At 35.7% G+C, this 27941-nt stretch overlaps 3 protein-coding genes across 7 annotated transcripts; 2 read left to right on the top strand and 1 right to left on the bottom strand.

Annotated features, from left to right (window-relative positions):
- Positions 1-490: 490 nt before the first annotated feature.
- LOC104212329 (pollen receptor-like kinase 3) lies at positions 491-3019 on the top strand. The gene is made up of 2 exons (XM_009761549.2): positions 491-1906; positions 2363-3019. The coding sequence occupies exons 1-2, from the start codon at positions 574-576 to the stop codon at positions 2932-2934; spliced, it is 1905 nt and encodes a 634-aa protein (XP_009759851.1). The 5' UTR covers positions 491-573; the 3' UTR covers positions 2935-3019.
- Positions 3020-5089: 2070 nt separating this feature from the next.
- LOC104212331 (uncharacterized) lies at positions 5090-16149 on the top strand. Its single transcript, XM_009761550.2, has 3 exons — positions 5090-5458; positions 7222-7343; positions 15632-16149. The coding sequence occupies exons 1-3, from the start codon at positions 5317-5319 to the stop codon at positions 15953-15955; spliced, it is 588 nt and encodes a 195-aa protein (XP_009759852.1). The 5' UTR covers positions 5090-5316; the 3' UTR covers positions 15956-16149.
- Positions 16150-20003: 3854 nt separating this feature from the next.
- On the bottom strand, positions 20004-25968 carry LOC104212332 (sm-like protein LSM1B). Of its 5 annotated transcripts, none has more exons than XM_009761553.2 (6): positions 25809-25962; positions 25099-25167; positions 24863-24978; positions 24301-24363; positions 23771-23844; positions 20006-20399 (listed from the first exon to the last, which is right to left on the bottom strand). In XM_009761553.2, coding segments are annotated over exons 1-6 (387 nt in total). In that variant the 5' UTR covers positions 25873-25962; the 3' UTR covers positions 20006-20398. The 5 variants fall into 5 exon arrangements, with proteins under 5 accessions (XP_070004086.1, XP_009759855.1, XP_009759854.1 ...); XM_009761552.2 differs by lacking the exon at positions 20006-20399 and adding an exon at positions 23405-23668; XM_070147985.1 differs by lacking the exon at positions 24301-24363 and having other exon boundaries at positions 20004-20399.
- Between the last annotated feature and the right edge of the window lie 1973 nt (positions 25969-27941).

Genomic DNA, 27941 nt, shown 5'->3' with positions numbered 1-27941 from the left:
AGTGTGAGTTCACATGAGCGGACTGGTCAACCAGTGCCCCATCGGACTTTTGATCATAAGGATTCTTGGCAAAATATATAACCGTTTTCAACATATACACACATATATATCTAGAATTTTTGCAAGTTTAACGGCGTCGGGTGACCCCTCTTCCCTGTACATAGGTTTGCCTCTGGCCAACATTATCAAAAAAGAAAAAAATCATTCCAAGAATATGGGGTGAAAAGTTTAATCTGCCTAATAAGTCAAGCGCAAAAGCCTCTACTACCATAGACAATGTCAATTCAAGATTCACCAATTCCGAAATCTGTTCTCTAAAACAATATTGTTTGTCCTCTAACCTCCCCCTTTAACACTAATCTTTTGTCATAATTACAACATCCACGTCAACCACCCACCCACCCACCCCCCAAATCACACACCATGACACATCATCATTCCATTGTCCAAAAACAAACAAACCAATCAAGAAAATCAGCATACACCTTCCAAGAAAAGAAACAAAGAAATCCAAACTCTCTGGACAGCGGCTGATTGTTTCTTTAGGGGAAGGTGTCATGTCTAGTAACAAACATGGCCGCTGTTCCCCTCTTCCTTCCTCCTCTAGCAATCTCTCCCAAAAAACACCTTCTTTTTTACATCTCCATTTTCTTCCTCATTTTTCTATCTAATACACCATTTTCTTTCTCCATTTCAGAGGATGAGGCATTGATAAAGTTCAAAGAATCATTAAAAAATACAACAGCTTTAGATTCAACTTGGCATAAGGGATCAAATCCTTGTGACAAGAACAAGAAATGGACTCGTGTTCAATGCGAAGGGAACACGGTCGAAGGCCTTCTTTTAGGTGAAGCTGGCCTTTCAGGGGAAATTGATGTTGATCCATTGATTGCACTTCCAGGCCTGAGAGTTCTTGAACTTGCAAATAATTCATTTTCCGGAACGATTCCTGAATTTTTCTTCCTTGGTGCTCTTAAATCTATTTATATAGATGGAAACCAATTTTCAGGAGAGATTCCTAAAGATTTCTTCTCTAAAATGGGGTCTCTTAAAAAAATTTGGTTTTCAAGAAACAAATTTTCAGGACCAATTCCTGAATCTTTGGCTAACTTGAAATATTTGATGGAACTTCATCTTGAAAGTAATGAATTTTCAGGTCCTATTCCATCATTTTCACAGGCAAGTTTAACATCTATTGATCTATCAAACAATAAATTACAAGGTGAAATTCCTCAAAGCATGTCAAAATTTGGTTCAGATCCCTTTAAAGGGAATAATGAATTATGTGGGAAACAATTAGGGAAGGACTGCAACAAGGAAAAAGAGAATAATACTTTTCAAAGAGCACCAATGTCCAAAATGAAATGGATAATTCTTGGTTTAGTAGTTAGTCTTCTGTTGATAACGATTCTTTTTAAGGCCAAGCGCAAGGAAGATCACTTCGACAAGCTTGGAAAAGAGAATCTTGATGAGGGGTTGCATGTTTCAAGCTCGAATAGGAAGAGCACGAGCATTCATAGCAAGGGGGGTGATTCGGTGCATGAATCATTGCGAAGGGGAGCTGGATCACAGAGGGGTAAGGCCACGGGCGATCTCGTGTTGGTAAACGAGGAAAAAGGTACGTTCGGATTGCCTGATTTGATGAAGGCAGCTGCTGAAGTCCTTGGAAACGGCGTGTTAGGATCAGCTTATAAGGCAAAAATGGTCAATGGACTGTCTGTTGTGGTGAAGAGGTTGAGAGAGATGAATAAAATGAATAGAGATGTCTTTGATACAGAGATCAGGAAAATTAGCAAGTTAAGGCACAGGAATATATTGCAGTTATTGGCATATCATTATAGAAAAGAGGAGAAGTTGTTGGTATCTGAGTATGTTCCCAAAGGCAGCCTATTGTATCTATTACATGGTATGACAATATTTTTTTTCAGCTCCCATTTCAATTCATCTATTTCAATCTTTAAGGTTTGCAACTTATTTTTTGACATTTGCATGACTATAAATATTTTGACGTTACGAGTTCATATATACTATTTATTGAAATTTTAGTGGATTTGAAGGAGAGCCTTCGCGTAGCTGGTAGAGTTACTGCCATGTGACCAGGAGGTCACGGGTTCGAGCCGTGGAAATAGTTTCTTGCAGAAATGAAGGGTAAGGTTGCGTACAATAGACCTTTGCGGTCCAGCCCTTCCTCGGACCCTGCACATAGCGGAAGCTTAGTGAATTTTACACATAAATTTATGTTTTGAGTCGAAAGTACAGGGTTCAGATGAGCTTAGGAATCTATACCTGCATCTTCCCCTGGTATACACTTTGTTCTTTATGTTAACTATCCTAATTTTGAAATTTCACACGTACTTTTCAGGTGATCGAGGGATATCACACGCTGAGCTAAATTGGCCGACGCGCCTAAGAATCATCCACGGAGTTGCTAGTGGAATGAATTTTCTTCATTCTGAATTTGCATCATATGTGGTGCCTCATGGGAACCTTAAGTCAAGCAACATTCTACTAACTGAAAAATATGAACCACTTCTCTCAGATTACGCCTTTTATCCGCTAATCAACAACACACAAACCGTTCAATGCCTTTTCGCATATAAATCCCCAGAAGCCATACAAAATCAACAAATCTCTCCAAAAAGTGATGTCTATTGTCTTGGAATCATAATACTCGAGATCCTTACAGGCAAATTCCCTTCCCAATATCTCAACAATCAAAAAGGTGGAACCGACGTTGTTCAATGGGTGCAATCAGCAATAGCTGACAATAGAGAATCAGAATTGATTGACCAAGAGATAGCAAATGCAACAGATTCCATTGAACAAATGGTGAAGCTACTACATGTAGGAGCTGCTTGTACTGTAAGCGATCCGGAAAAAAGGATTGACATGAAAGAAGCATCAAGGAGGATAGAAGAGATAAGTTTAATTTGATGGACATGAAATTTCCAAAAGGTGATAGGTTAGATCAGGAGGCCAAAAAAAGAAGTAAGACCATTGTGAAGGTTACACTTAGTTTCGTTGTCGGCCAGAGCTCCTAGCCCTTTGATTCTGTTTTATCTCAGTCAAACTCTACACATCTATCGATTTATTCTTCGCCACCTACTTGGTAGTAGGGTCATACATACATACAATATGTATATAAAGAATGTACAAAAATGGAAGAGCACTCAAAGATTAGTCAAAAAGTGCTAAATGACTAAGTAGTGGAGGATTGAGAAGGGCTTATTTCAAACAAATGTTGCATTACTCTTTCAACTTAGAGGAAAAATGAAGACAGATAAAGTGGAGTGAGGTTCATTTGACATTCCCTTTGGTGAATGCAAAGCTATGTGGCCAAACAAGAGGACTTTACTTTCTACAAGAACCAAAAATGAGACATCTAAATAGCCAAAAACATGATATTTATGCATGAAGTTGCCTTGATTTTGCATGTTCATCGATTAAGCAAATAGCTATTCATTTAAGTAATAAGTTCTTCTAATAGTACATCTTCTGGTTTATTGTATATTATGGTTTTCTTTTAGTTAAAAATGAGACTTAGATCTCAGGCTTAGATAAGAATATCTTATCCAAACTTGCAGCAACGGTGTGATTATCTCTGCACTGATCAATTTCGACATAGATTTTGAATATAACCTTTCGACTTCCCATATATTTAATTAGTGACAGAGACATCCTTTAGTAAGAGGTGTCTTCTGACACGGCTTCGCAAATAGTTTTCCTTATATATGCATGAGTAAATGATAATTTTCTAAAAGATTAATAGTTACATATGCAGAAGGGGGACACTGCTTGAAAATAATACATAATATATCGCAATTTGGTACAGAAAGTAAATTTTAAAAATCACTACATCGAACCTACTTACAAGCAGAATTGTGATTATAGGCCGATGCTATTTACGCAAAATGCTGCATACGCCACTGCGAACATTACATACTATCTTACATGCTCCAATCAGGAGAGCGTTAGGTGTTAGTCACAAGATGATCTCTAGCTTTGAACTCTAAAACTGAAGTGAAGCATTCAGTAGCATATATACATGAAAGGCACGATATGTAATGCATCTCTTTCTATTTATTAATTTAAATTTATAAGTTAGTCTAGTTCTTCTTAACTCCTAAACAACATAAGAAGTCTAAATGTACTCCTTCCATTTCATTTTGTTGGACGTACGAACAAAGCCTCATATTGGTAGCCGAAAAGATTAAGAGTCTACATATAAGATATAGAAATCTCTTAATGATGTGAGGCCTTTTGGGGAAAACTGTGCGGGTTTGGTCCAAAGCTAACAATATCACACCACGTTAAGAGTATCTTTGAGTTGGTTTAGCCTAATAAATGGTATCAGAGTCCAGGTTCAGCGGGACGAGTCAAAATTGGATGAAACTTGTATGATTGGACTCGTATTCAAATGGGTGTTTGGATTTGTGACTTTTGGTCGGGTTCTGGGGTGTGGGCCGGGTTGACTTTTTGGTTGACTTTTGATAAAGATCGGAGCTTTATTGTTTTTGTCTAGATTTGAGCCTTTCGGAGGTCGATTCGCTCGGGAAAGGATTTCTAGAGTATTAATTTAGCTTGCGTGAGATAAGTATCTTACCTAAACTTGGTTGAGACACTAGTTGCCCGAGTTATTAGTGATGACTATGTGCTATGAGTGGCGTACATGTGATGGCAAAATGATAGTGCGAGGCTCGATTGGCTTACTCTTACGAGTTTGGAGACGCGCACACGAAAAGAATATAGTTACATGTTTTGGTGCCAAAAATACTCTAACGATGAAGGTGACACACAATGAATCTCAAAAATTAACCCGTGGTAATGGGCCACGTGGAACTGGTTTGCTGTTCGAGGGTAAGATTGTTGCGTGTGCGAACAAAGTTCCACATTGGTGACTGAAAAAATTAAAAACTTACATATATACGGTGTATGGATTTATTAATGGTGCGTGGCCTTTGGGGGAAAATCGTGTGGGCTTGGTCCAAAGCGACACATTTAACTGATCCTATTTGACTATGTATGTAGTTTTGCTTAATCGAACGAATGTGTTAAATAGTTGATAGAGATCAAACGTATTCACTTTTAGCAAATTTAGGGTTATAACTTATAATTACGGGATTATTGTAGATTAGACCTCTAGATAAAGGATCATTTTTGTCATTTTCTTGGAAAAAGTTTCAATTATCTCTTTATCATGTTAGTCAATAGAATTTGTTATATTTAATTAAAAGGGCATTGATAATTTCCAACAACCAGCAAGAGGAAGTAGACATGTTACACAGACCAGCTCCACAGTAAACCCTGAGAAAAAAGATGGCTTCAGATTCAACTGAGCCAACAGCTTCCAAAATTGTAGCAAAGCTAAACTTGAAGCCACACCCAGAAGGCGGATTTTACTCTGAAACATTCAGAGACTTCTCTGTTATTCTCTCCACATCTCACCTTCCACCTACTTGTAAGTCTTTTATTTATAAAGTTCTTTACTTTTTTGATTTGTGGTTCGTTCTGTATAAAGTTCTTTACTTTTTGATTTTTTTGGGTCTTTCTGTATAAAGTTCTTTAGTTTTTTATTTGTGGGTCTTGAATCTTTGTAACTATCATCTATCTTGATCCTTCCAATTAAGCTGCTCATGGGATTTTTGGATCTTTGTCTGTTTCTCTTCCACGTGTGGCTTTTTGGGATATATAGGTTATGGGGTTTTACTACAACACCACCACCAACATAACCAGTGCGGTCCCACAAATTGGGTCTGGGTACGATATTGTGTACGCATATCTTACTACTACCTTGTGAAGGTTGAAATGTTGTTTCCAATGTTACAGGGTTCTACCACAACAACAACAACAACATAAATAGTGTGGTCCCACAAGTGGGTTCGGGGAGGGTAGTGTATAGACAGACCTTACCCCTACCTTGTAAATGTAGAGAGCTTGTTTCCGATGTTATGGGGTTTTACTATGCAGTTTAATTGCAAGTGTCGAAGATGGTTTTAGTAGCATACGATTGAGGTTAAAATGAGAGAAGGTCGCTTGAGATCCGTAGGTGTGAAGCCATGGTGAGTGAAGGTATTAAAAGGGGACGACGTAAACTAAAACCATATGGAAGTAAGTTGTCTCGAAAGACCTATAAATCTCTAGATCTAAATCTTTCTCCATTTTCTCCACCAACGGATAACGATTCCATGGAACTCAATGCACAAAGGAAAAAGAGGGAGGAAGGTAAAATCATGTGTGGAGGTCACATGTAGCTAAAGAATTCCTTCAAGAATATTGAGTCGAACGCCTTTACAGATAGGGTTATATTGAATGATCCCCGGTCGGTTGCTTTCTGTTCATATAATGCATACAACTCTGGTTGCTGGTTGGGCCGGTTCGATGGCTCTGTATGAATTACTCGATGCACTTTCGGATCGCCTTGACGATCTATACATTGTCGAACCTACTGGAAAAAATATGAATGTAGGACACAAAAGATTAAGGCTTGAAACACCTTATACACACTTTCCCTCTCATTTGTGAGACTGCTATGGAATTGAATGCAAATAGCTTTCATCGATATGACAAGCCTCTTGAATTTCTACACTAAGCAAAAGTAGTGGAGAAATTTTGGTTTGGAGAACAAGAATAGCAACTTGATCTTTTAAGTGTATAAACTTGGACAAGAAAGATAGTTTTGCGAATGATTTGAGCCATTCTGCATACTGGATGTATTATTGAATTCAACTCCATTCAGAAGTTTAATAAATGGCAGCTGTTTCTTTTGATAAATTATTGGGAGCACTAGACAGATTTTTCTCCTCAATGAAGATTTGATTAAAGTGTTCTGTATCCACGAGACAATAACAAAGCATGTCCACTTCACTGGTGCACTGACCTTTTCTAAAAAAAAAAAAATCAGTTGGTTAACTCGCAAAAAAGAAGGTACACTGACCTTTTATCGAAAAAGTTAACTTGCAAAAACGTGTTAAGAACTGGAGTAAATTTTGGTGACTCCTTCAACTTCAATGCTCGTGGTGTTCTGCCTCTAATTGGAGCATTCCATTGTCTTGAGCACTTAAAATATTTCGTCAAGATGATGGAATTCTGTTTTCTGTTCTTAAGTTCTGACTAGTTTCTCAAGTGTAATATGAGTATCATTTACCTCATAACAAAGAATACTGGTTGAAATTTCTCAAATTGGTTTGTTTCTTCCTGATCTTTCTGATTACGCCTTTGCAGTTAAGGTTGATCGACCTATCAGTACATGCATTTACTTCTTGGTGCCTTCTGGAAGTTCGTCTCACCTTCATCGGATACCATGTTCAGAAACATGGCATTTTTACATGGGAGAGCCACTTACGGTAACTACTCATACACTATAGTGAATGATCTTTCTTGTGGTCCATATCATCTTTGTGTTAGACCTGTTTTCTGCATCGTTCTGTATATTTAGTATCTGGCTTTGTGTTAATGTGTAAACTGGAAATGATTTGGCTGGCATGACTCAAACACAAGTGTTAAGCAAACTTTAAAGAACTGTAAGGGACTAAGGGTCATCATATTTCATTTTCAGGCAGTTTCTGCCATTTGGCTGCTCTGAATAGTAAATGACATACTAGACTTATGACTGGCCAGCAAGGGACCGTATGACATAAAACAAATTCCAACTGCAGTTCATTGCAATTCAAACATAGCTTTTTCTTTCCATGCCTCATCATCTCACCTTGATTGAACACCACTTGGCCACATCTCAAAAATGGTGGATTTGATGTAGCCTTTCGGCTATGGGTTCATATGAACCCATATTCCTAACACGGATTATATATATATATATATATATATATACACTCTCTCTCTCTCTCTCTGGGGGAAGGCAGTGAATTCTCCTCCTGTTGGAAGTCTTGATCTTGAAGTCTTACAGAGCGTGTTAAAGGTCACCGCTGGCAGATCAAACTTGCATCTGACAGTGGTTAGTAGGGCCCTAGACATCCTTAAACATGACCCTACCTTTAGGGATTGGTTTATCCTACTTTTAATTGAGCAAATGTGATTGAATGATATAATTATCAGCTTAACTAAAACTGAGGTTTGAGCAAAAAATCGTCTTACTTCTGATGAGTTAATTAATTTCTAGTAAATCTAGAGGATGGTAGACTCAAAACATATTGGATTAAGAATATTGTGCAAATTTTTTTTGAGAAGAATTTCAACTTGAAATAAATGGAAACAATTTCCTTGTCAATGATATTTTCTCTCTCTTGGCTTGGTGTAATACTCACACACTTTCAGCAAAGTGTTTTTCTCATAATACTTGCTATGGAATTATTTCTTGCAGGGTTTCAGTTAGATAATTAGTAAAATTATTTGAAGATAAGTATGTTCTTCTCTTTTTTGGTTGTTTGCCATTCCAGTATTTGTGATTTTCTCAATTAGATAAGAACAATGAAAGTTAGTGCCTGATTTACCCATCAATGGAAATTGTCCCTCGAGTATATATGAACAACAAGGAAAAAAGCTAAACCGGATTGAAGACAGATATTCCGTTAACAATCCATTATGCAAGGACTATGATTTCATTAGAATCTCCCGATGAAATTATTAATTTCAAGATTTAATTCTGGATATCATAACAATCCGTTTATACACACCCAATAGAGGCTCTAAACAACAACTTCCTTCCTAAACACCCACACCCTCTCTGGATAGGTCTAATAACCATGGTCCAAAGATGCAGACTTTTGTTTTGGAAGATCGAACGATCAGTTGAATGAAGCATTTTTCGAAGATTTAATCCCACAACAATTTTTCTAGGATGCAAGATACATAATAACTAAATTCTAGGCAATAAAGGTGTGAATTCCAAAAAGATACTGTGGCAAAACGACAATCCTTATCTGAAGGCCAACATTCCTCGCCTTAAACCCAAAAATACCAAAATGAAATATTTAGTGATCCTAATTCTAGCATAAAATATGGGTTTGTATTTATTCCATATTTGATTATGGGTAATGGCTAATGGTGGGATAAATTTTATACCAAAATAGTAGGATGAGCTATCTCATATGGTATGGCTAATCCCATGGGATATCCTTGTTTATCCTACTTGGTAACCAAACAATATTACTAACACTTATAATGCTTAGTTATATGGGAAATAATATACAAAAGTTACTGAAGTTGGCAAAATGTGGTAAATTACTGCTGTAGTTTCCATATGAAAATTAGAAAAAATGGTTTTCACCAGTTTTCACAATTTTCACTCCGAATTTTCACTTTCCACTCACAGAAATTCAAAATTTGTACTAAGTGAAACTTTCACGTTCCACTCCAAACTATGTTTTTTTTTCAAATTTTACTTTTTTTTTATTATTTATGTAAAATACCCACAAAATAACCATAAAATTGCAGTCAAATAATTATAATTGCACCAAGTTGGGTACAATGATTTCACTTTTGTGTATTTCTTTTCACTTTTCTTGGCTTCTGCAAAGCGAAATCAATATCAATCACTCAATAAATAGGAGTTACTTTTTCGGATGACAATTTCGATATTCCAAATTAAAAGAGATTAATGAACCAGTCGTTTGAAAATTCTTTTTACATTTCCACATGACAAAGTTTTACTCTTCCCAGAATGAATCAGATATTTTTCTCGAAAAACTATTAAAATTAGAAAAAAAATTAAGGTGTTAAGTAATTTATTTATCTAGCCAATTAAAGGAGAGTACGAGTATGAGTTTTACTTCTGCTTTTATGCAGTGATGTGGTCCTTTAAATATGGTAACCTAAATAAATCATAAACAATGGAACTAATTACCTGAAAAATAACAGCTTAAATTACTATACATCTAATCATAACATTAATTTACGAATTGCTATGGTTACTTATTACTACAGGTAACTACAATAGTAATTTACGATCTACGGCCTGCTGAATTCAATAAACAATAACTTATATTCATATTTTGAGCTAATTAAAATATAACGTTTTTGTGTCAAATGATGGTAACTACAACATTAATTTACGATATATTAGCAGCCTTCAATAACGCATTATTAAAATGGCAAATAATGCTGAAAATTTTATAGTGGAGTAACAAAATATACCTACATGAAAAACTTTTACTCTTTGCATAACAAAATTTTATAGTGGAGTAACAAATTTTACATTTTCCCATGACAAACTTTTACTCTTCCCAGAATGAAAGTAGATGGGTTAATTTGACATATTTTCCCATGGTAAATATCTTTTTAGTCCACTGTAAATTGTGGTGTCTCTTTAAGACGCTCACGATCTTGGCAGTTTGGCATGTAAAGCTACGAGGTAAGTAGGTAACTAAATTTTTGGAGTTTCTTACAAGACCTCCAATTACAAACGCTTTGATTGTTGTAGTAATTACTCTCTTAATGTTAATCAGAACAAATTTAGGTAACACTACCCAAAATTTGAATTTCAACCGTTTTACAAAAGCGGTAAAAAAGGTATTGAACAACATATTACACTCTTTCCTTCATGTAAAACATCATTTATTTCATTCAATTCATGAACATTAGTAATGTCTTATGATTGCTTGCCCTGTATCTCTTTGAGATTGATTGTCCCAGTACTCTTTTTGATGACCACATTGTTTGCAGTTGACACAAACTTCTTCTTGGACTTAAAATCTGAAGTATAACAAATTATTTAGTAGCAATTCTCCCTTGTATGACTTTTTTTATATGATGGTGATCACATTGCAGCATATGTCCTCTTTTTAGGTTTTCAATTGCTTCCTTTAACTGTGTATATTATCATTGGCAACTCTTAGACTTTGATGTCGTCACCGCTAGTAAGAGTCCGTTTGCCCAAGCTGCCAAAAGCTGCTTATTTTGAAAAAGTACTTTTGCAAAATAGCAGTTTGTGTTTGGCCAATTTGGTTGAGTAATGCTTTTTGAAGCTCATTGTGTTTGACCAATCTTTTAAAAAAGTACTTTTAAGTATCAAATTACGAAAGAGGACAGTAAATGTTCAATTTGCAATTACTATTATTTAGAAAAGAAAAATAAATTTAAATATTCATCATAAAATAATTCAATTAAAATATAAAATGTAAAATAAAATTATAAATTAAAAATTCCAATCAATATAAGATATAGTTATTCCAAGCAATAACATTGAGTGTTCGGATTACTTATTGTTTATATGATAGTTTAATTATGTCTAAATACATAATTCAATATAAATTTAAGATCTACTCTTAGGAATAGGAGAAAAAGAATAGAAGTTTGATTAAAATAATAAAGAAAAGAAAGGTATAGTAGAAATAAAAAGAAAATAGAAAAGGAAAAGAAAAATGTTAAATTAATGAGGGATAATTTGGAAAATATAACTTTGTTGTAAGGTTATTTTTGTCTTGAACAAATTAATTTTCTGCTTCTGCTTCTTGGAACTAGAATTTGTAGTTTCTTCCCAAAAACAAAAAACTGCCTATGTTACTAATCAAAAGTACTTTTTTATTTTGGCCAAACACTTTAAATTTTTCAAAAAGTACTTTTTTGACAAAAAGTAATTTTGGCCTCCCAGAAGCTTGGCCAAACAGGCTCTAGGTTGTCTTCTAGGGGCATGGCTGTATGAGTCATTTAGTCCTATGAGGAATTGAAATTGCCTCTGAGACTGAAAATGTTTCAGGAACAATGTAGATTTCACTGTTTTCCAAAAAAAAAAAGTGTGTTAAGGGTATCATGTTAGTCTAGAAAGATGCTATGGACAAGCCCCGTCCGTTTTGGAAAATTGGGGGGGGGGGGGGGCGGGGGCATATGTTTAGATTTTGGTTTGTATTATTTGTTAAACAAACGTTGATTTAAAGATATCAGGACGTGTTTAAAGTAGTTGATCCCTAACCTTTCTGATTTTTCTAGTATGATCTTTTAAACAAATGTTGATTTAAAGGCATCTAAACGTGTTTAAAGTAGTCGATCCCTAAACTTTCTGGCTTTGCAGATACTATGGCTTCATCATCAAACAAACCAGTTTGTAGAGAGCATGATGAAAGGAAACTGTGGTATCTATTCTGAAATTCAGGTCCATCTGCAGCTCAATGAGGCTTTGAAGTGTCAAATGCTAGCTGTAGATTTAGCCTACCGCCGAGGACATCGTTTGGTGGATAGGGACCGCACTAAGTCAAGTACAATCATAAAACTGCAAAATATGTCGTGCGGCCCCACATGGATTGTCACACTCTTTCTATTGAGCAAATTCTGGAAACGATTGCTATTGACATGTATCAAATGCGATGCATTCTCAGAGGTGACACACCTCCAGAGTCACAACGGGGAACTCAGTCGGAGTCCTCTAACGAGGGTCATGGATCGGAAAATGACAAACTTATCTAGCAGTGATGTTTGGATCAGTTTAGGTGTTTGTGTAGTGTACCGCCCTTTTTTGCTTAGACTTAGTAAAAGTCAATAGGTGGTACCATTTTGGTTATGACAATCCATGCGGGGCCGCACGACATATTTTGCAGTTCCTGACATTTGGATTGTACATGACTTGAATAATTCAGTCCCTATCCACCAAACGCTGTCCTTGGCGGTAGGCTAAATCTAAAACTAACATTCGACACTTTAAAGCCTCGTCGAGCTACAGACAGACCTGAATTTTAAAGTAGATAACACAGTTTCCTTTCATTATGCTCTCTATCAGTGTAGTCTTTGCATCATCACGTTTGGCAGTTAAGTTGTTGATAGTTGAGCGATAGGCAGCCTCGACTTTATCTCAGTGCTTTAACTCTTCGATATTCATTTCCCACTCTGAAGGTACTTGCCTGGCCGGAAGGGGAATGTTTTCTCTAGTTTGATGTGTCCCTGGTTTGTTTGATGATGAGGCCATGGTATCTGCAAAACCAGAAAGTTTGGGGATCGACTACTTGAAACACGTCTTGATGCCTTTAAATCAACGTTTGTTTAACGGATGATGCCAAGAAAATCAGAGAGGTTAGGGATCAATTACTTTAAAAATGTCATAATACCTTTAAATCAACGCTTGTTTAACTGATAATACAAACTTAAACATATACCCCCATTTTCCGAACAGGCTTGTCCATAGCATCTTTCTGGACTTACATGACACTTTTTTTTTTGAAAAACGGTAAAATCTACACGGTTTCTTAAGCATTTTCAGTCTCAGAGGCCATTTCAGTTCCTTATGGGACTTAATAACTCATACAACCATGCCCTCGAAAGTTTAAGATAGATCTTACTCGCAAGGAGGACATCAAAGTTTAAGAGTTGCCAATGGCAATATACACTGCCGAAGGAAGCAATTTGAAACCTAAAAAGAGGACTTATACTGCAATGTGATCGTCATCACATAAAAAGGTCATACTAGAGAGAATTGCTACTACATAATTTGTTATCCTTACGATTTTATGTCCAAGAAGAAGTTTGTGCCAACTGCAAACAATTATAGCCATTCAAGAAGAGTATAAGGACAATTTCTAAAAGATACAGGGTATGTAATCATAAGATATTACTAGTATCTTGGATTGAATGAAATAAACGATGTTTCATCTAAAGGAAAGAGTGTAATATGCTGTTCCATACCTTTTTTTTACCGCCTTTGTAAACCCTAATGGCTGAGTTTCAAAATTTTGGTGGCGTTACCTCAATTTGTGGTTCTAAGTAATGTTAAGAGAGAGTAATTATTACATCAATCAAAGCATTCGTAATTGCATGTCGAGATCGTCAACGCCTTAATGGGACATTACAATTTACGATGGACTAAAAAGATATTTTACCATGGGAAAATGTGTCAAATCAACCCCTTTGCTTTCATTCTGGGAAGAGTAAAAGTTTGTCGTGTGGGGATATTTTGTTACTCCACTATAAAATTTGCTGCAGTATTTGCCATTTGAATAATATGTTACTGAAGGCTGCTAGTACATCATAAACTAATGTTGTAGTTACCATTATTCGACACAATCGTAACACTTTAGTTATCTCAAAACTTGAACATAAGTTATTGTTTATTGAATTCAACATGCTGTAGATCGTAAATTACATTAGTAATAAATAACCACAACAGTTCGTAAATTAATATTGTGGTTACATGTGTAGTAATTTAAGCTGTTATTTTTCAGGTATTTAGTTCCACTATTTATGATTTATTTAGGTGGTCACTTCTAAATGACCACGTCAATGTATAGAAGTAAAGATTGTACTCTCCTTAATCGGTTAGATAAATAAATTACTTAATTTTTTCCTCTCATTTTAATAATTTTTCGAGAAAAATATTTGGTTTATTCTGGAAAGAGTAAAATGTTTTCATGGGAAATGTATACAAGAATTTCCAAACGACTGGTTCATTAATCTCTTTTAATTTTGGGGATGTCGAAGCTTTCATCCGAAAAGTCATTTTTTCTATTTATTGAGTGATTAATGTTGATCTCCCTTTGTAGAAGCCAAGAAAGGTGAAAAGAAAACAGAAGATGGAAATCACTGTACCCAACTTGGTGCAACTATAATTATTTGACTGCACTTTTATGGTTACTTAGTGGTTGTTTTACATAAAAAAGTGAAATCTGAAAAAAAGTAGTTTGGAGTGGATAGTTAAAATTTCACTTAGTAAAATTTTGATTTTTCGTGAAAATTGTGAAAATCACTTTTTCTAATTTTCATTTGGAAACTATAGAATAATTTACGACATTTGGGCAACTTCAGTAACTTTTATAATTTATTACTACCCATAAAATTAAACCACAATGTTAGTAATATCGTTTGATTACCATGTGGATAAATAGGGATATCACATGAGATTAGCTATCCCATCTTCTATGAGATAGTTCATCCCACTATTTTGGTATAAAATTTGTTAAACCATTAGCTATTATCCATAACGATATACGGGATACATACAAATCCATATTTTATACCGGGGTTAGTATCACTAAATATTTTGTCCTTTTTGGCTTTAAGGCTAGCAGTGTTGGCCTCTAGATGAGGATTGTCGTTTCGCCACCGTATGTTTTTGAAATTTATTCCTTGATTGCCTAGAATATTGTTTTATGTATGTTGCATTTACTATGAGAAAAACACTTTGTTAAAACTGTGTGAATACTATACCAAGCCAAGAGAGAATAAATATCATTGAACAGGAGATTGTTTTCTTGTTCCATTTATTTTGAGTTGAAATTCTTCTCAAAGTAGGATCACGTTTAAGGATGTCTAGGGCCCTATTGATCACAGTCGGATGGAAGTTTGATCTATCAGCTGTGACAGTTAAACATGCTCTGTAAGACTTCAAGATCAACACTTCCAATAGGAGGAGAATCCACTGCCTGCCCCCAGAGGATATATATATGTATGTGTGTGTGTGAAAAAGTACAAAATATTCAGTAAAAATTTGAATCCATAATTTAAAAAATACAATGAGTTTACTGCCAGGATTTTTAAAGGTTGAACCCATCAAGTTTAAAGGTTGGATCCGCCTCAGCATCTAGTTATCATATCTGGTCTGGAACTCTTGTTTCTTATTTTTGATATTCATAACCGGATAATAGAAACATTTTTTATTCCCTGTTAAGAGTATGCATTGCTTGTTCACTAATATTTTCCTAGAAATAATATAGTTTTACAAGCTAGCACACAGTGATGACACTGTCTGTGTTTTCAGGTGATGGAACTAAATGAGACTGATGGCAAGGTGAAGTTAACTTGCATCGGACCTGATCCGCTTGCAGATGATCAACTGGTGCAATATACAGTACCTCCAAACGTATGGTTTGGCGCATTTCCCACGAGGGACTTCAGCATTTCTGCTGACATGAAAGTAACAAAAGCGCCTGCCAGGGATGGTGAGAAGCACTTCTCTTTAGTTGGATGCACCTGTGCTCCAGCATTCCAGTTTGATGATTTTGAACTGGCGAAACGTTCTGAGCTCGTTTCGCGTTTTCCTGCTCATGAATCCCTCGTCTCTTTGCTCACCTTCCCCGAGTGAACAGGCTTAGTCTTTTGTTTCTTTCGCTAGTTTCTTTAAAAGATCTGTACTTATATTGTCTCCATCATATTTGGGCAACCTGGGCCTTGGAAACAGTTGCTCATTTCCTGTCTCATCTTAGTATTCAAGCTATTGGTGTGTAGTTTGATCTGAGTGTCAATAAAAGATGATCAGTGTGCTATTTAGTTGAATAATTTCCTTTTTAAGCATTGTTAACGGGTAAGGGAAGCCTTGGCATAATTGGTAAAGTTGCTACTATGTGACCAAGAGGTCACGGATTTGAACTGTGGAAACAACTTTTTGCAGAAATGCAGGGTACGTACCCCAAAATCCACAATAGAAGTAGGAAGAAACAAGGCATATTTTGACAATCAGCGATAAATAAATGATAGTGAGAGTAAGGAAAAATAAAAGGGAAAAGGTCTAAATTTGCCGCTAAATTTTAAGAAAGGGTTTAGATATTGCCCTCTAATAATAGTTGACTACGTGGGAACACGTGGCAGTCCCAGGTGCTAATCAAAGTGTTGAGATGCTAATTATCCATTTCGCATATCTGAACCATTTCGCATGGTTCGGGAACAAACTTTGGACCTTTTCCCTATTTTAATTGATGTCATCATAAAAATCAAAATCAACTGACACCCATTTTTACCCTTTTTCATAACTATTTTCTTCAGTTTTTATCCTTGATGTTTTCCATAACTCAAGATCAATAAAATACTTTAGATGTAAAGAAAAGATAATACTTTTTAATTTTATTTTAATGATATCGAGTAAAATTTGGACGTTGCACTAAACATAGTTTTCTATTAGTTCCACGCATGTTGTTGAAGATTATCACTATTTTGAGGAACATTAAATTATAGAATCTATAGAGTTTCCTATTTAAGACCCGAAATACTTTGTTAATGTTAAAATCAAGCCCTAGGTCTTTTATGTTTGAGCTTCTCATGAAGATCGAGATCAGAGATGAAAAGAGAAGAAGAGGAGAAGAGATAGAGAGAGAACGTTCAGCTCATTTCTTTACTGATTAAAATAAAATGTGTTGTACACCCTATATAACAAACTAACCAACCTATTACTCTCAAGTATCTACTAACAACTTATGTATACCTTCTAGAACAATACTAATTAAATAGCCTTATGTACAACTATATTAAGCTAATAAGTTCTATATTCCCCTCAAGTTGAGAATGGAAAATGTTTTTCATTCCCAACTTGGATACCAGAACCGCGTGCTGTTGGTGTCCCAAAGCCTTTGTCAAAATGTCAGCTGGTTGCTCATTACTTCCTATGTGCGCGATCTTGATTAACCCATCTTGAATCTTCTCCCTTATGAAATGACAATCAATTTTTGTGTGTTTTGTTCTTTCATGGTAGATGAGATTTGCAGCAATTCGTAAGGCAGCTTTGTTATCACAATATAACTCCATAGGCTCTTTAATATCTACTGTTAGTTCCTTCAGTAAACCATTCAACCATGTCAACTTTGCCACTGTATGTGCCATACTTCTGTACTCAGCTTCAGCTAAGCTCCTCGAGATAGTAGCCTGCTTTTTGCCTTCCATGATATGAGAGAACTCCCCAACTTGATACAAAACCTTGTAATTGACTTCCTAGACATGGGACATGATCCCCAACCTGAATTACAGAATCCCTGAACTCTCTCTGCGCTATTGCTTGACATGAGAAGTCCAAGTCCAGGCTGATCCTTGATGTACCTCACAACATATAATGCAACATTATAATGAGACTTTTTTGGAGCATGTATAAATTGGCTTAGACTTTGTACTACATATGCAATATCAGGTCTTGTGATTGTAAAATACAGAAGCTTACCAACCAGTATTTGAAAAAGACTTCTGTCCTCCAAGACACTGTCATCAGTGTTCTCATTCACAATCTTATCAAATTCTGTGCTTATAAGTTTTAAGTTTTGTTCCATTGGAGTCTTCTTGGGTTTTGATCCTGAGAGTCCCGCCTCTAAGATTATCTCCAAAGCATACTTCCTTTGAGACATAAAAATGCCTTTTGCTGATATAGCAATTTCGATTCCTAGAAAGTATCTCAACTCTCCAAGATCTTTCAGTTTGAAGTTCTGATGCAAAGCTGCTTTTGATGTATTAATATCTTCTTGATCATTACTTGTAATAAGTAAGTCATCTACATAGACAAATATGAGAACAAACTTTCCATTAGTTGTTTTAGTAAACAAAGAGTAATCATGTCTGCTTTGATGAAAACCAAACATGAGAAGTGCTTGTGTTAGCTTCAAATTCCACTGCCTAGAAGCTTGCTTCAAGCCATAGAGGTATTTGAGTAGTCTACATACCCTATGCTCCCCCTGTCTACCAAATCTCTGAGATATAGTCATGTAAACCTCTTCATGTAAGTCACCATTTAAAAATGCATTATGTACATCTATTTGGTAGATTGGCCACTTTCTGAGTGCAACAACCGTTATAACAGTCCTTATTGTGGTCATTTTGAGCACAGGTGAGAAAGTGTCATGAAAGTCAATCCCTTCCTGCTGGTATAGCCCTTTGCTACCGGTCTGGACTTAAATCTTTTCACTTTGCCATCAACATTGTACTTAATTTTGTACACCCATTTACACCATATATGGACTTTGTCAGGAGGCAAATTCACTACTTCCCAAGTGTTGTTTTGTTCTAATGCTTCAATCTCAAGTTTCATAGCCTTGATCCCCCTGTCATCTTTAACAGCTTGGGAAAAGGAGGTTGGTTCAGTGTCATAAGAAAAAGAAGCTAGGTAGGAGAAAGATGAGAATAGGAAATGAACTGATGTATAGGATAAAGAGATGAAGTCGAGGCAGAAGTAGAAGGCAGGGGAGGATGCACATAGTCGGTCAGCCATATAGGAGGTTTAGAGACCCTACCTGACTTCCTGACTTTTGTGAGATTGGTAACTAGGACAACACCTGTGTTTGGGGATACAACATGAGCGTCAGATGATGAATCAGCAGACATGAATCAGTAGACAAAGAAGGAGCAGAAAGGGAAGAACGAGTAGGAAAAATAGGAGAGCTAACAGGGGAATTAGAGAAAGTAGCAGGCGAGTCTGCTGATTCATTTGAAGGGTCAAGTGCAGTGACTTCCGGTTCAATATGGGTAGAAGTGTCTGGTGCTATATTGGAAGGAGGAAAGATATCTGAGACAAGATAACTAGGATTTGGATAAGGAATAACTAAGAAACCGTGTTTAAGATGTCGGAAAGGAAAGATTCCTTCTTTGAAGACAACATCCCTACTAATCATGAATTTGTTAGAAGCAATATCATATACTTTATATCCCTTTTGTGTTGGTCCATACCCCATGAAGACTCCAAGAATAGATTTAGGATTGAATTTATCATGGAACTTAGTCTTTGTGGCATAGCAAAGTCACCCCATTGTTCTAATGTGGTAAAAAGAAGGGGTTTTTCCATGGAACATCTTATATGGAGATTTTCCTTGTAGAACAGAACTAGGAAGTCTATTAATGATGTATGCTGCTGTTAGAATGTAATCACCCCAGAATTTTAAAGGTGTGTTGGCTTGAAATCTTAAGACTCTTCCTATTTCAAGAAGGTGTATGTGTTTTCTCTCCACAACTCCATTCTATTGTGGAATGTGCACACAACTTCTTTGATGAATTATTCCTTCCGACTTGAAGAAATTGAAAGAAAGAGTGTTAAAAAATTCATGTCCATTGTCTGATCTGACACTTGAATCTAATTTTTCATTTTCATGATGTTATTTTTCTTATGGTTTCTGTTGGCGGTACTGATATTGTCTCTTTTTGTCTTCTTGAGTCAAGGGTCTTTCAGAAACAACCTCTCTACTCCTTCAGGATAGGGGTAAGGTCTGCATACACACTACCCTCCCCAGATCCCACTAGTGAAATTTTATTGGATCGTCATTGTTGTTGTTATTTTCTGACATGACACATTTGACAATAGTACCAAATTGGTTTTCTACAAGTTGAAGGAAATCTTTTAAAACAACATACACATCACTCTTTAGTCTCAAGAGAAAAGTCCATGTCATTCTAGTATAGTCATCAACAAGAGTTAGGAAGTATTTGAAGCCATTGTAAGTATATACTCTATAGGGTCCCCAAACATCCATATGGACTAGTTCAAAAGAGCAAACAAACTTAGAAGTACTAATGGAAAATTGCAATCTAACTTGCCTAGCAAGAGGACAAACAGGGCAATTACAAGTAGATGGCTTAAACAAGTACTTATTTATTTCAGGTATAGTTTGTAAGACTGTCATAAGGGCACTGCCCAGTCTTTGATGCCACTGGAAGCTTGAACTTTGTTGATGTGAGACTGTCATACAGTTGGAGGAAGAAGAGGTAGTAGCAGATGCTGAAGGATTGAAGATGTAGAGCCCTCCTCTGAGTCTACCAATCCCCTTCACCATGCCACTAGAGAGGTCCTGAAAGATAAAAAATCAGGATAAAAGTTGATAGAACTATTTAACTCTTTAGTGTATATAGACAACAGATTATATTTGAATTCAGGTATATAGAGTACACCATGAATGGTTTATGAGTTAAATAGATTACAAGAACCAATGTGAGTAATTTTGGTACTATTACCATTAGGCAGATGCACTGAGGAAGATTTAGGCTCAGGTATTTGGGTGATACTTGACAAGAGATTCAAGGATGATACCATGTGATTTGAAGCACCAGAATCAATAATCCAATAGCTATGTTCAGTTAGTAATTTACCTACCATGTTAGCAACTTCTGCTGGCTGAAGTTCTTTACTTAAGAGCTTGAGAATCTGCTGATACTGTTCTGGAGTGAAAGCCTACACAGTTGGAACAGTTGGAACATTTTGCACAACATATGTATTTCCTACATTTTGAAACTCATCCCCGACATTCACATTATGAGCCATAGGTCCACTATTGTCTTATATTCCTCTCCTCTTATTGTTATTGAACTTAAAACTTAGTGGATGTCCATTCAGTTTATAGCAAGCATCCTTCGTATGTTCTTTCATCTTGCAGTAATCACATAACAATATATTGTTCCTCCTAAGTCTCATGTTGGAAGCATTGACAGTTACAAGTGCATTGCTGTCTATACCTACAGGCAGAGGAGAAGCTATTTTGGCCCAAGAGTGGTCAACTAACCACCCTTCGCCGAAAAATTATACTACGTATAAGGTAAAATATTACTTGTTATTGATTGAAAATAGACTTTGAACACCCTTGTTTAGCCCACTAGCAAAGGGTGTCCAAATTTTGAACATCCTTATTGAATTTTCTGGCTTCATCACTGGCTACAGTGCACCACCTAGAATCCCATTATGTGTAGAAGATCCACTACTCATTCTCTGACTTTCCTCTTAAATGATCATGAAATATGCTTGATTAAGTGTTGGTGTTGAGTGCATCATCATATCTGACTTCTTTGTGGTGCATAAGTCTCATTTAGTCCCATTAGAAACTTCATAAGTTTCTACTGGTGTAAGAACACAACAAATTATCTGGACTTCTTACAATCATAACCAGGAAAAGGGATAATCTACTCAAATTCATCCCATAGATCATTCAACCTAGAAAAGTACACAGATACACTAGAGATTCCTTGTGTCAAGGAACTTATTCCTTGTTCATATGATAATTTTTTGTGGCATTCACCTTATCAAATCTATCCTTCATGGATTTCCACACCTTTTGCGCATCTGAAGAGTACACAATTCCTCTTCTAAGTTCTGGTAGTACTGAACTTCTTATCCATGATTGGACTATGGCATTACACCGTTCCCATTACCTTAATCTAAAAATATATTTCGCATACTGTTCTTTAGTACATGTTCCATCTATAAAATCTAGTTTATTCTTCATTAATAGTAACATTATTATAGACTTACTCCATTTCGAATAATTTTCTATTTCAATTAGTAACTCTGGCACAAATGAGATACCTGGCGTGTCCGAAGGATGTACATATAACGGATGATTGCAATCGAGTGTTTGGGTGTTTGCATGTGATGATCCAACATTCGTATCAGGAGTATCGATGGCCATTTCAGCAAAAAAATGATGAATTTTGAAGATTTCACAAGTAGTGAACAATTTCAGAAAAAAAACGAAAAAAATTAGGGAAAATTAGAGATTGAAAAAATTAATAGGATACTAGAGCTCGACTGTCAGAATTGCATGGAGCCGGACTCTGATACCATGTTAAAATCAAGCCCTAGGTCTTCCATGTTTGAGCTTCACATGAAGATCGAGATCAGAGATGAAGAGAGAAGAAGAGGAGAAGAGATAGAGAGAGAAAGTTCAGCTCGATCATTTCTTAATTGATTAAAATGAAATGTACAGTACACTCTATAGAATAAACTAACCGACCTATTACTCTCAACTATTTACTAACAACTTATGTACACCTTCTAGAACAGTACAAATTAAATAGCCTTAGGTACAACTATATTAAGCTAATAATTTCTAGGTTAATCTCCTTAACCAAGTTGTTATTGACTAGTACCTAAGATCAGAGAGTGGAAATTCAACCTTTTGCCTTTAGTCAACCACTAGAGATTCTTTTTATTTTTTTTTTATTTTTTTTTATTTATTTATTTATTACAACGAAGAGAATCAAAGATGAAATAATACTAGAATTAATTCGACATACATCTTACCAATTAGTTATTTTAGTTAAGCGACATTTTTAAGATGGACGTACTCTTAAGCTACTATATTAGCTATGTCATTTTATTTCTGCTAGTTTAGGGTTAATTGGTGACGGAAAATCGGAAACAGCCTTATGCAAGGGGTGTCATACGATGTAGCAGGTATATTTTTTTTTTTTACAAAAAAATTTAACTTATATACATTGATAATGATCTCACTTTTTATGGAGGTTACCTTAGAATTTAGATATAGGTTAAACTTTTTATTAAGCAACCAAATTGTATATGTTGATATATTTTTAAAAAATTGTATAATATTTATACAAAATTTACCCTCATAAAAAGAATAGTTGGTGCAGTGATACAATATACATTAATTTAAAATTTTGAATCCTCCCCTATGTTCTCGACCAACCAATAAGTCTCAAGGCGGATCCATGATATAAACTTTAAGGTTTCAATTTTTAATCATTTTAGCATTGAACACATTATATTTTTAAACTTATAAGTTCAGATCTACCCTTTGTTGAAATTTTAATGAATTTTTATACATAAATTTATGCTTCACGTCGAAAGTTATAAGTTCAGATAAACCTGACGCTACTACTCTAAATCCGCCCCTAGTCCCACTCTACCTATTTTTGCTCCACTAGATCTATCTGCCTCTTTTTTCTGTCCTCTTTAGTCTTTACGCACGCCTTTTCTCCTCTCCAACGTACATTGCATCCTCATCGTTCCACCATTAAACTTTAGAGGACCAAAAGTTTCTGCCCTTGCAAAATCAAGAGGCTGTTTCAAGATTTAAATATAATGAATTTTATTTCAAAATTTCACTACAATTCATTTGATTTACTGTATTTTTTAGTGAATTTTTTAAATACATATGTAGAATCTGAGCCAAAATTATTGGATTCATATCCTTAACTACATCTGATCCACCCCATGCAAAATATATAGAGTGATACCCGATCTCATGGATGACAGCGTTTTTTTTTATTGGAATAGAGTGATGTGCCAATCCTACTTTTCACTTTGCCCATCTAGAGATAGTTTGTCCTGAGATAGAATACGCGATTGGAAGAGAACGCCACTATATCAGCTCAACTTCATCAAAGGCCTAGAAGAGAGGGAAACAACCATTAATATAATAATACATACTAGTCAAAGTCAAGAAATTCCATTCTCTTTCTCATGGAACCCTTAAGTTCTGCTGCATTGTCTGCCTTTTCAGCCTGCATGTGACAAAAAAAATAAAATTTTAATAGAAGGTAAAGACTACAAAATGCTATGAAACCAAGTTCATAAGAGGAGCCGGCTGCTACACAACTAGCTGTATAAGGAAATACTCCGTCTTTATACCCTATTTTATTTGGCACTCTTTTTAGTTTTGAATCTATTTCAGAAAGAATAAAAGGGAGAGTCTAGTGCACGACATATCCTACATTCATGCAGGTTGGGTGGAAGGGACACGCCTCAAGGGATGTGATGTAGACAACCTATCCTAATGCAAGCCTTAATAATTGCTTCCACGGCTCGAATCTATAATCTATAGGTCACATGGAGACAATCTATTTTAGAAAAAATAATTCCTCTATATGTAAAAATAATTTAACTTAAACTTTTTGGTTTACCCTTAATGACATATTACTTTATGGCCACAATGCGGAGTATGTGTTAATATGTCATACCCTTTTGATTTCTGCTGCGGACACACAAGTCATGTGTGGCGAAAGCTCCTCCTCGGCAGACTCCTACACCATCACTACTAACCATTAACAAGATTTAAAAACATATACTATGAGACAAAAGGTGTGATTTGTGTTAATCTGCCTTTGTTATGGTACTCGATACAGAGGCAGAGGCGGAGTCAGGATTTCTACCTTATGGATTTTAGATTTTAGAATGACTGACTTCAAGTGCTAAAAATTGGATTCTAAATTTAATATTTATACATATTTAATGAATTTCTTAACGCAAATATACTGTATGAACAAAAGCTACTAATTCAGCCGAACCCGTAGCTCGGCTTCTGCCTCTGACCCTGACTCAATATACACACATAAGAGACTGCATGAAGAGAGTATTCCACCTCAAGACACAAGTAGACTAATTATATATATTGACAGTGTAAGAGACAATACGTAATTTAAAAATTAGCGAATAATATTTGTTAGTATATGATAGTAGATTTTTTAGTGATGAGTCGTGTAAAAATTAGAAGATAAACTCTAGTGTATTAACTATTATTACCCGTTCTCCGATCAGCACAACATTCTCCCCACGAATGACATAGAGACCCAAAGGTATGTCGCAATAGAGATTTCCAACCATTACTCTTTCAGAGGTACCTTCCAATACTATATTTGCTATTCAAAAACATTAAAGAGGACAAATTAATTAAATATCAAAATAAAGCGTGACTAAGAAAAAAAAATTACAATAGAAATAAATAGCTAGAATACTGAAGCTTAATAACATAGAATTACCATATTGATCGAAAGAACGTAACGTTCCCAAGAGTTTTCTGCCATCTCGCAGTAATATTAGAATCTTTCCTATCAAAAACACGTCATTCACTCGTATAAAGACCATGGAAAATCAGTATGCATGTCCAGAGACGAATTTAAAATCTAGAGTCAGTCGGTTCACAAGAATGCTATATTGTATATATGTATACAATTTTTTTTATTTTGCATACATATACATATTCCGAAAGCAATGAATTCAGTTGAACGACATATCAATCCAGTAATATAAGGGTAAAAATAACTTTTTTAGATATATATACAGTCAGATCTCTGTATAACAGTCATCCTCTATAACAACATTTCACTATAAATGCCAACCATTCTTCATGTTATGTTAGGAAATATGTTCTCTATAACATACTTCACTATAGCAGCCAAAAAATATCGGAACAGACAGGCTGTTATAAAGTGGTTTGACTGTAATCCTTTTAAGTCTTCAACATAAAGAAAACTTCTAGATGGAGTACTTTTGTCTTTCTTTGAATTCCCTTGTTAAAAATTCTTGGCTCCGCCAATAAATCCGCCACTGTGCATGGCAAACCAGGATGAATTATGCTGCATTATTTCATGTTGAAATTAATTCTTCAACAATCCAACAGTATTAACAGACACATGATAAATTACAGAAAGGAGAAAAGGATGAGAGGGAGAAAGAAAAGGTTTCATACTATCAAGATAGCTTGCAAGGCTAGAAGAGAATAAGTTGTGATCTGATGAGTCTGACCAAGACATGGAAACTCAGTTTCTATTATCTGAAGCAATCTTCACTTCAACCTTAAAACCATTCAAACTAAGTGTAGAAAGTAAGATGGGGAGTGTGGAGTACCTGGAAATGACATTATTATAAACTATATATATACTATATATTTATTAGAGAAAAAAGTCATTTACTTTAAGATAAGATTTAGTTGGGTTTTTTTCAAGTGGTGTAAGTGTTTGGTGAACCTTTTTGGACGGTGGCTTTGCAGAAAAAGGGATACCATCTTTTTCTCCTCATTCCCAATTTTCCAATGATTCTCTCCTTGACATTTTCCTAACACTAAATCCTTGTAGGATGCTACATTACATAGAGCACTAGTGTTTTACTTATGAATTTAATTAGTTTTTATATATATATATATATATATATATAATACGTTTAATCCTATATTTTATAGGTTGATCATATTACGGTTGGTATGAGGAGTTATTTATTATTATAAGTTAATTATAATTGATATATAAAAAAAGTATACACTATCACCGCACAAAACATGACACTTTACTTATAGACAAAGTAAAATCCAGACACAGATTTTAGTCAGTTTAGTTTAGTTTGTGAGCAGTGTATATTATATTGAAAATTCAAGACACTTTCACATAGTGCAAATGGAGAGAATAAGAAAGAACGAATAAAATATGGGAGAAGCGCACCAGTAGCCACTTTCAAGACTGCTATTTAAAATATATTTTATAATTTACATTGCATTTAAAGATTAGTCTATTTGTCCAAACGTTGGGACTATCCTGAATTTTTCTATCGTCATATTTAAGCTGCTAATTTGGAATTCGGGACTTAGTGTCCTAAGTTTTTGAGCTGCTAATTTGAAATTCAAGACTAACTATCTTATATTTCTGATAGTTAATTTAAAATTCAGGACATAAGATGCGAATTTTTGGGCACAATTTTGAACTTTAGGGCACGATGTCCTGAAGTTTGGAACCTTGAGACTTTTGGATGTCGTGTCCTGAAGTTTGAGTGGATTGACTAATCTTTAAATACATTATAAACTGTAGATATATTCCAAACAACATGCTAAAAAGTGGCTACCTGGTGTCATTTCCACATAAAATATTGTAACGACTCAGCGGTCGTTTTGAGAGTATTAGCCCCGATCCATATTTATTGCTCCCTCTGTCTCATTTTGTGGTTACTTGACTTGCCGGGGTGCTTGGTGTCGGGTTCGGGAGAGTTTCGGAGTGGAATGGGACACATGGTCCCTAAATTAAAATTAAAGTCGTAGGAGTTGACTGTAGTTTGACTTGTGTCAAGACGACTCCGGAATGGAGTTTCGTTGGTTCCAATAGCTCCGTATGGTGATTTTGGTCTTAGGAGCATGTCTAGATGTTGATTTGGAGGTTTGTAGGTCATTTCGGCATTAATTGTCGAAAGTTGGGAAGATTTTTGGAAAGTTTGATCGAGAGTGGACTTTTGATATCGGGGTCGAATTCCGATTCCAGAAGTTGGAGCAGGTCCGTAATGTCAAATGTGACTTGTGTGCAAAATTTGAGATCAATCGGATATGATTTGATAGGGTTCAGCATCGAATGTAGAAGTTAGAAGTTCAAAAGTTCATTAGGCTTGAGTTGATGCGCAATTCGTGGTTTTATCGTTGTCTGATGTGATTTGAAGGCTCAACTAAGTTCTTATGATGATTTAGGACTTGTTGGTATAAATTGTTGAGGTCCCAGGGGCCTCAGGGGTGATTCGGACCTTGTTCGATGCATTTGGGATCATTTTGGAGTTGCCGAAATTCTGGTTCTCCCAGTTCTAGTTTCCTCTTATGCGATCGCGGAAGAGGGGATGTGATCGTGAAGCACTGAGATTTGACAGTCGTGATTTTGTTCTATGCGATCACGTGAAGTCATACACGATCATGAAGCTTGCATGGGTCATTGAATCGCGAACGCGTGGCAGTTGCCACGTTCGCAGTAAAGAGGGGAGGACCTGGGCAGTGGATGACTGGATGCTTTACTCTATGCGGTCGCGTCGCGTGGCTTTGGGAAAAGTCCTTTCCGCGTTCACGGCGGGTATACCACGT

This window comes from Nicotiana sylvestris, chromosome 6 (genome assembly GCF_000393655.2).
Source record: "Nicotiana sylvestris chromosome 6, ASM39365v2, whole genome shotgun sequence".
Taxonomy (NCBI): Eukaryota; Viridiplantae; Streptophyta; class Magnoliopsida; order Solanales; family Solanaceae; genus Nicotiana; species Nicotiana sylvestris.
The sequence above is the reverse complement of the archived record's forward strand: the minus strand, read 5'-3'. Positions and strand labels throughout refer to the sequence as shown.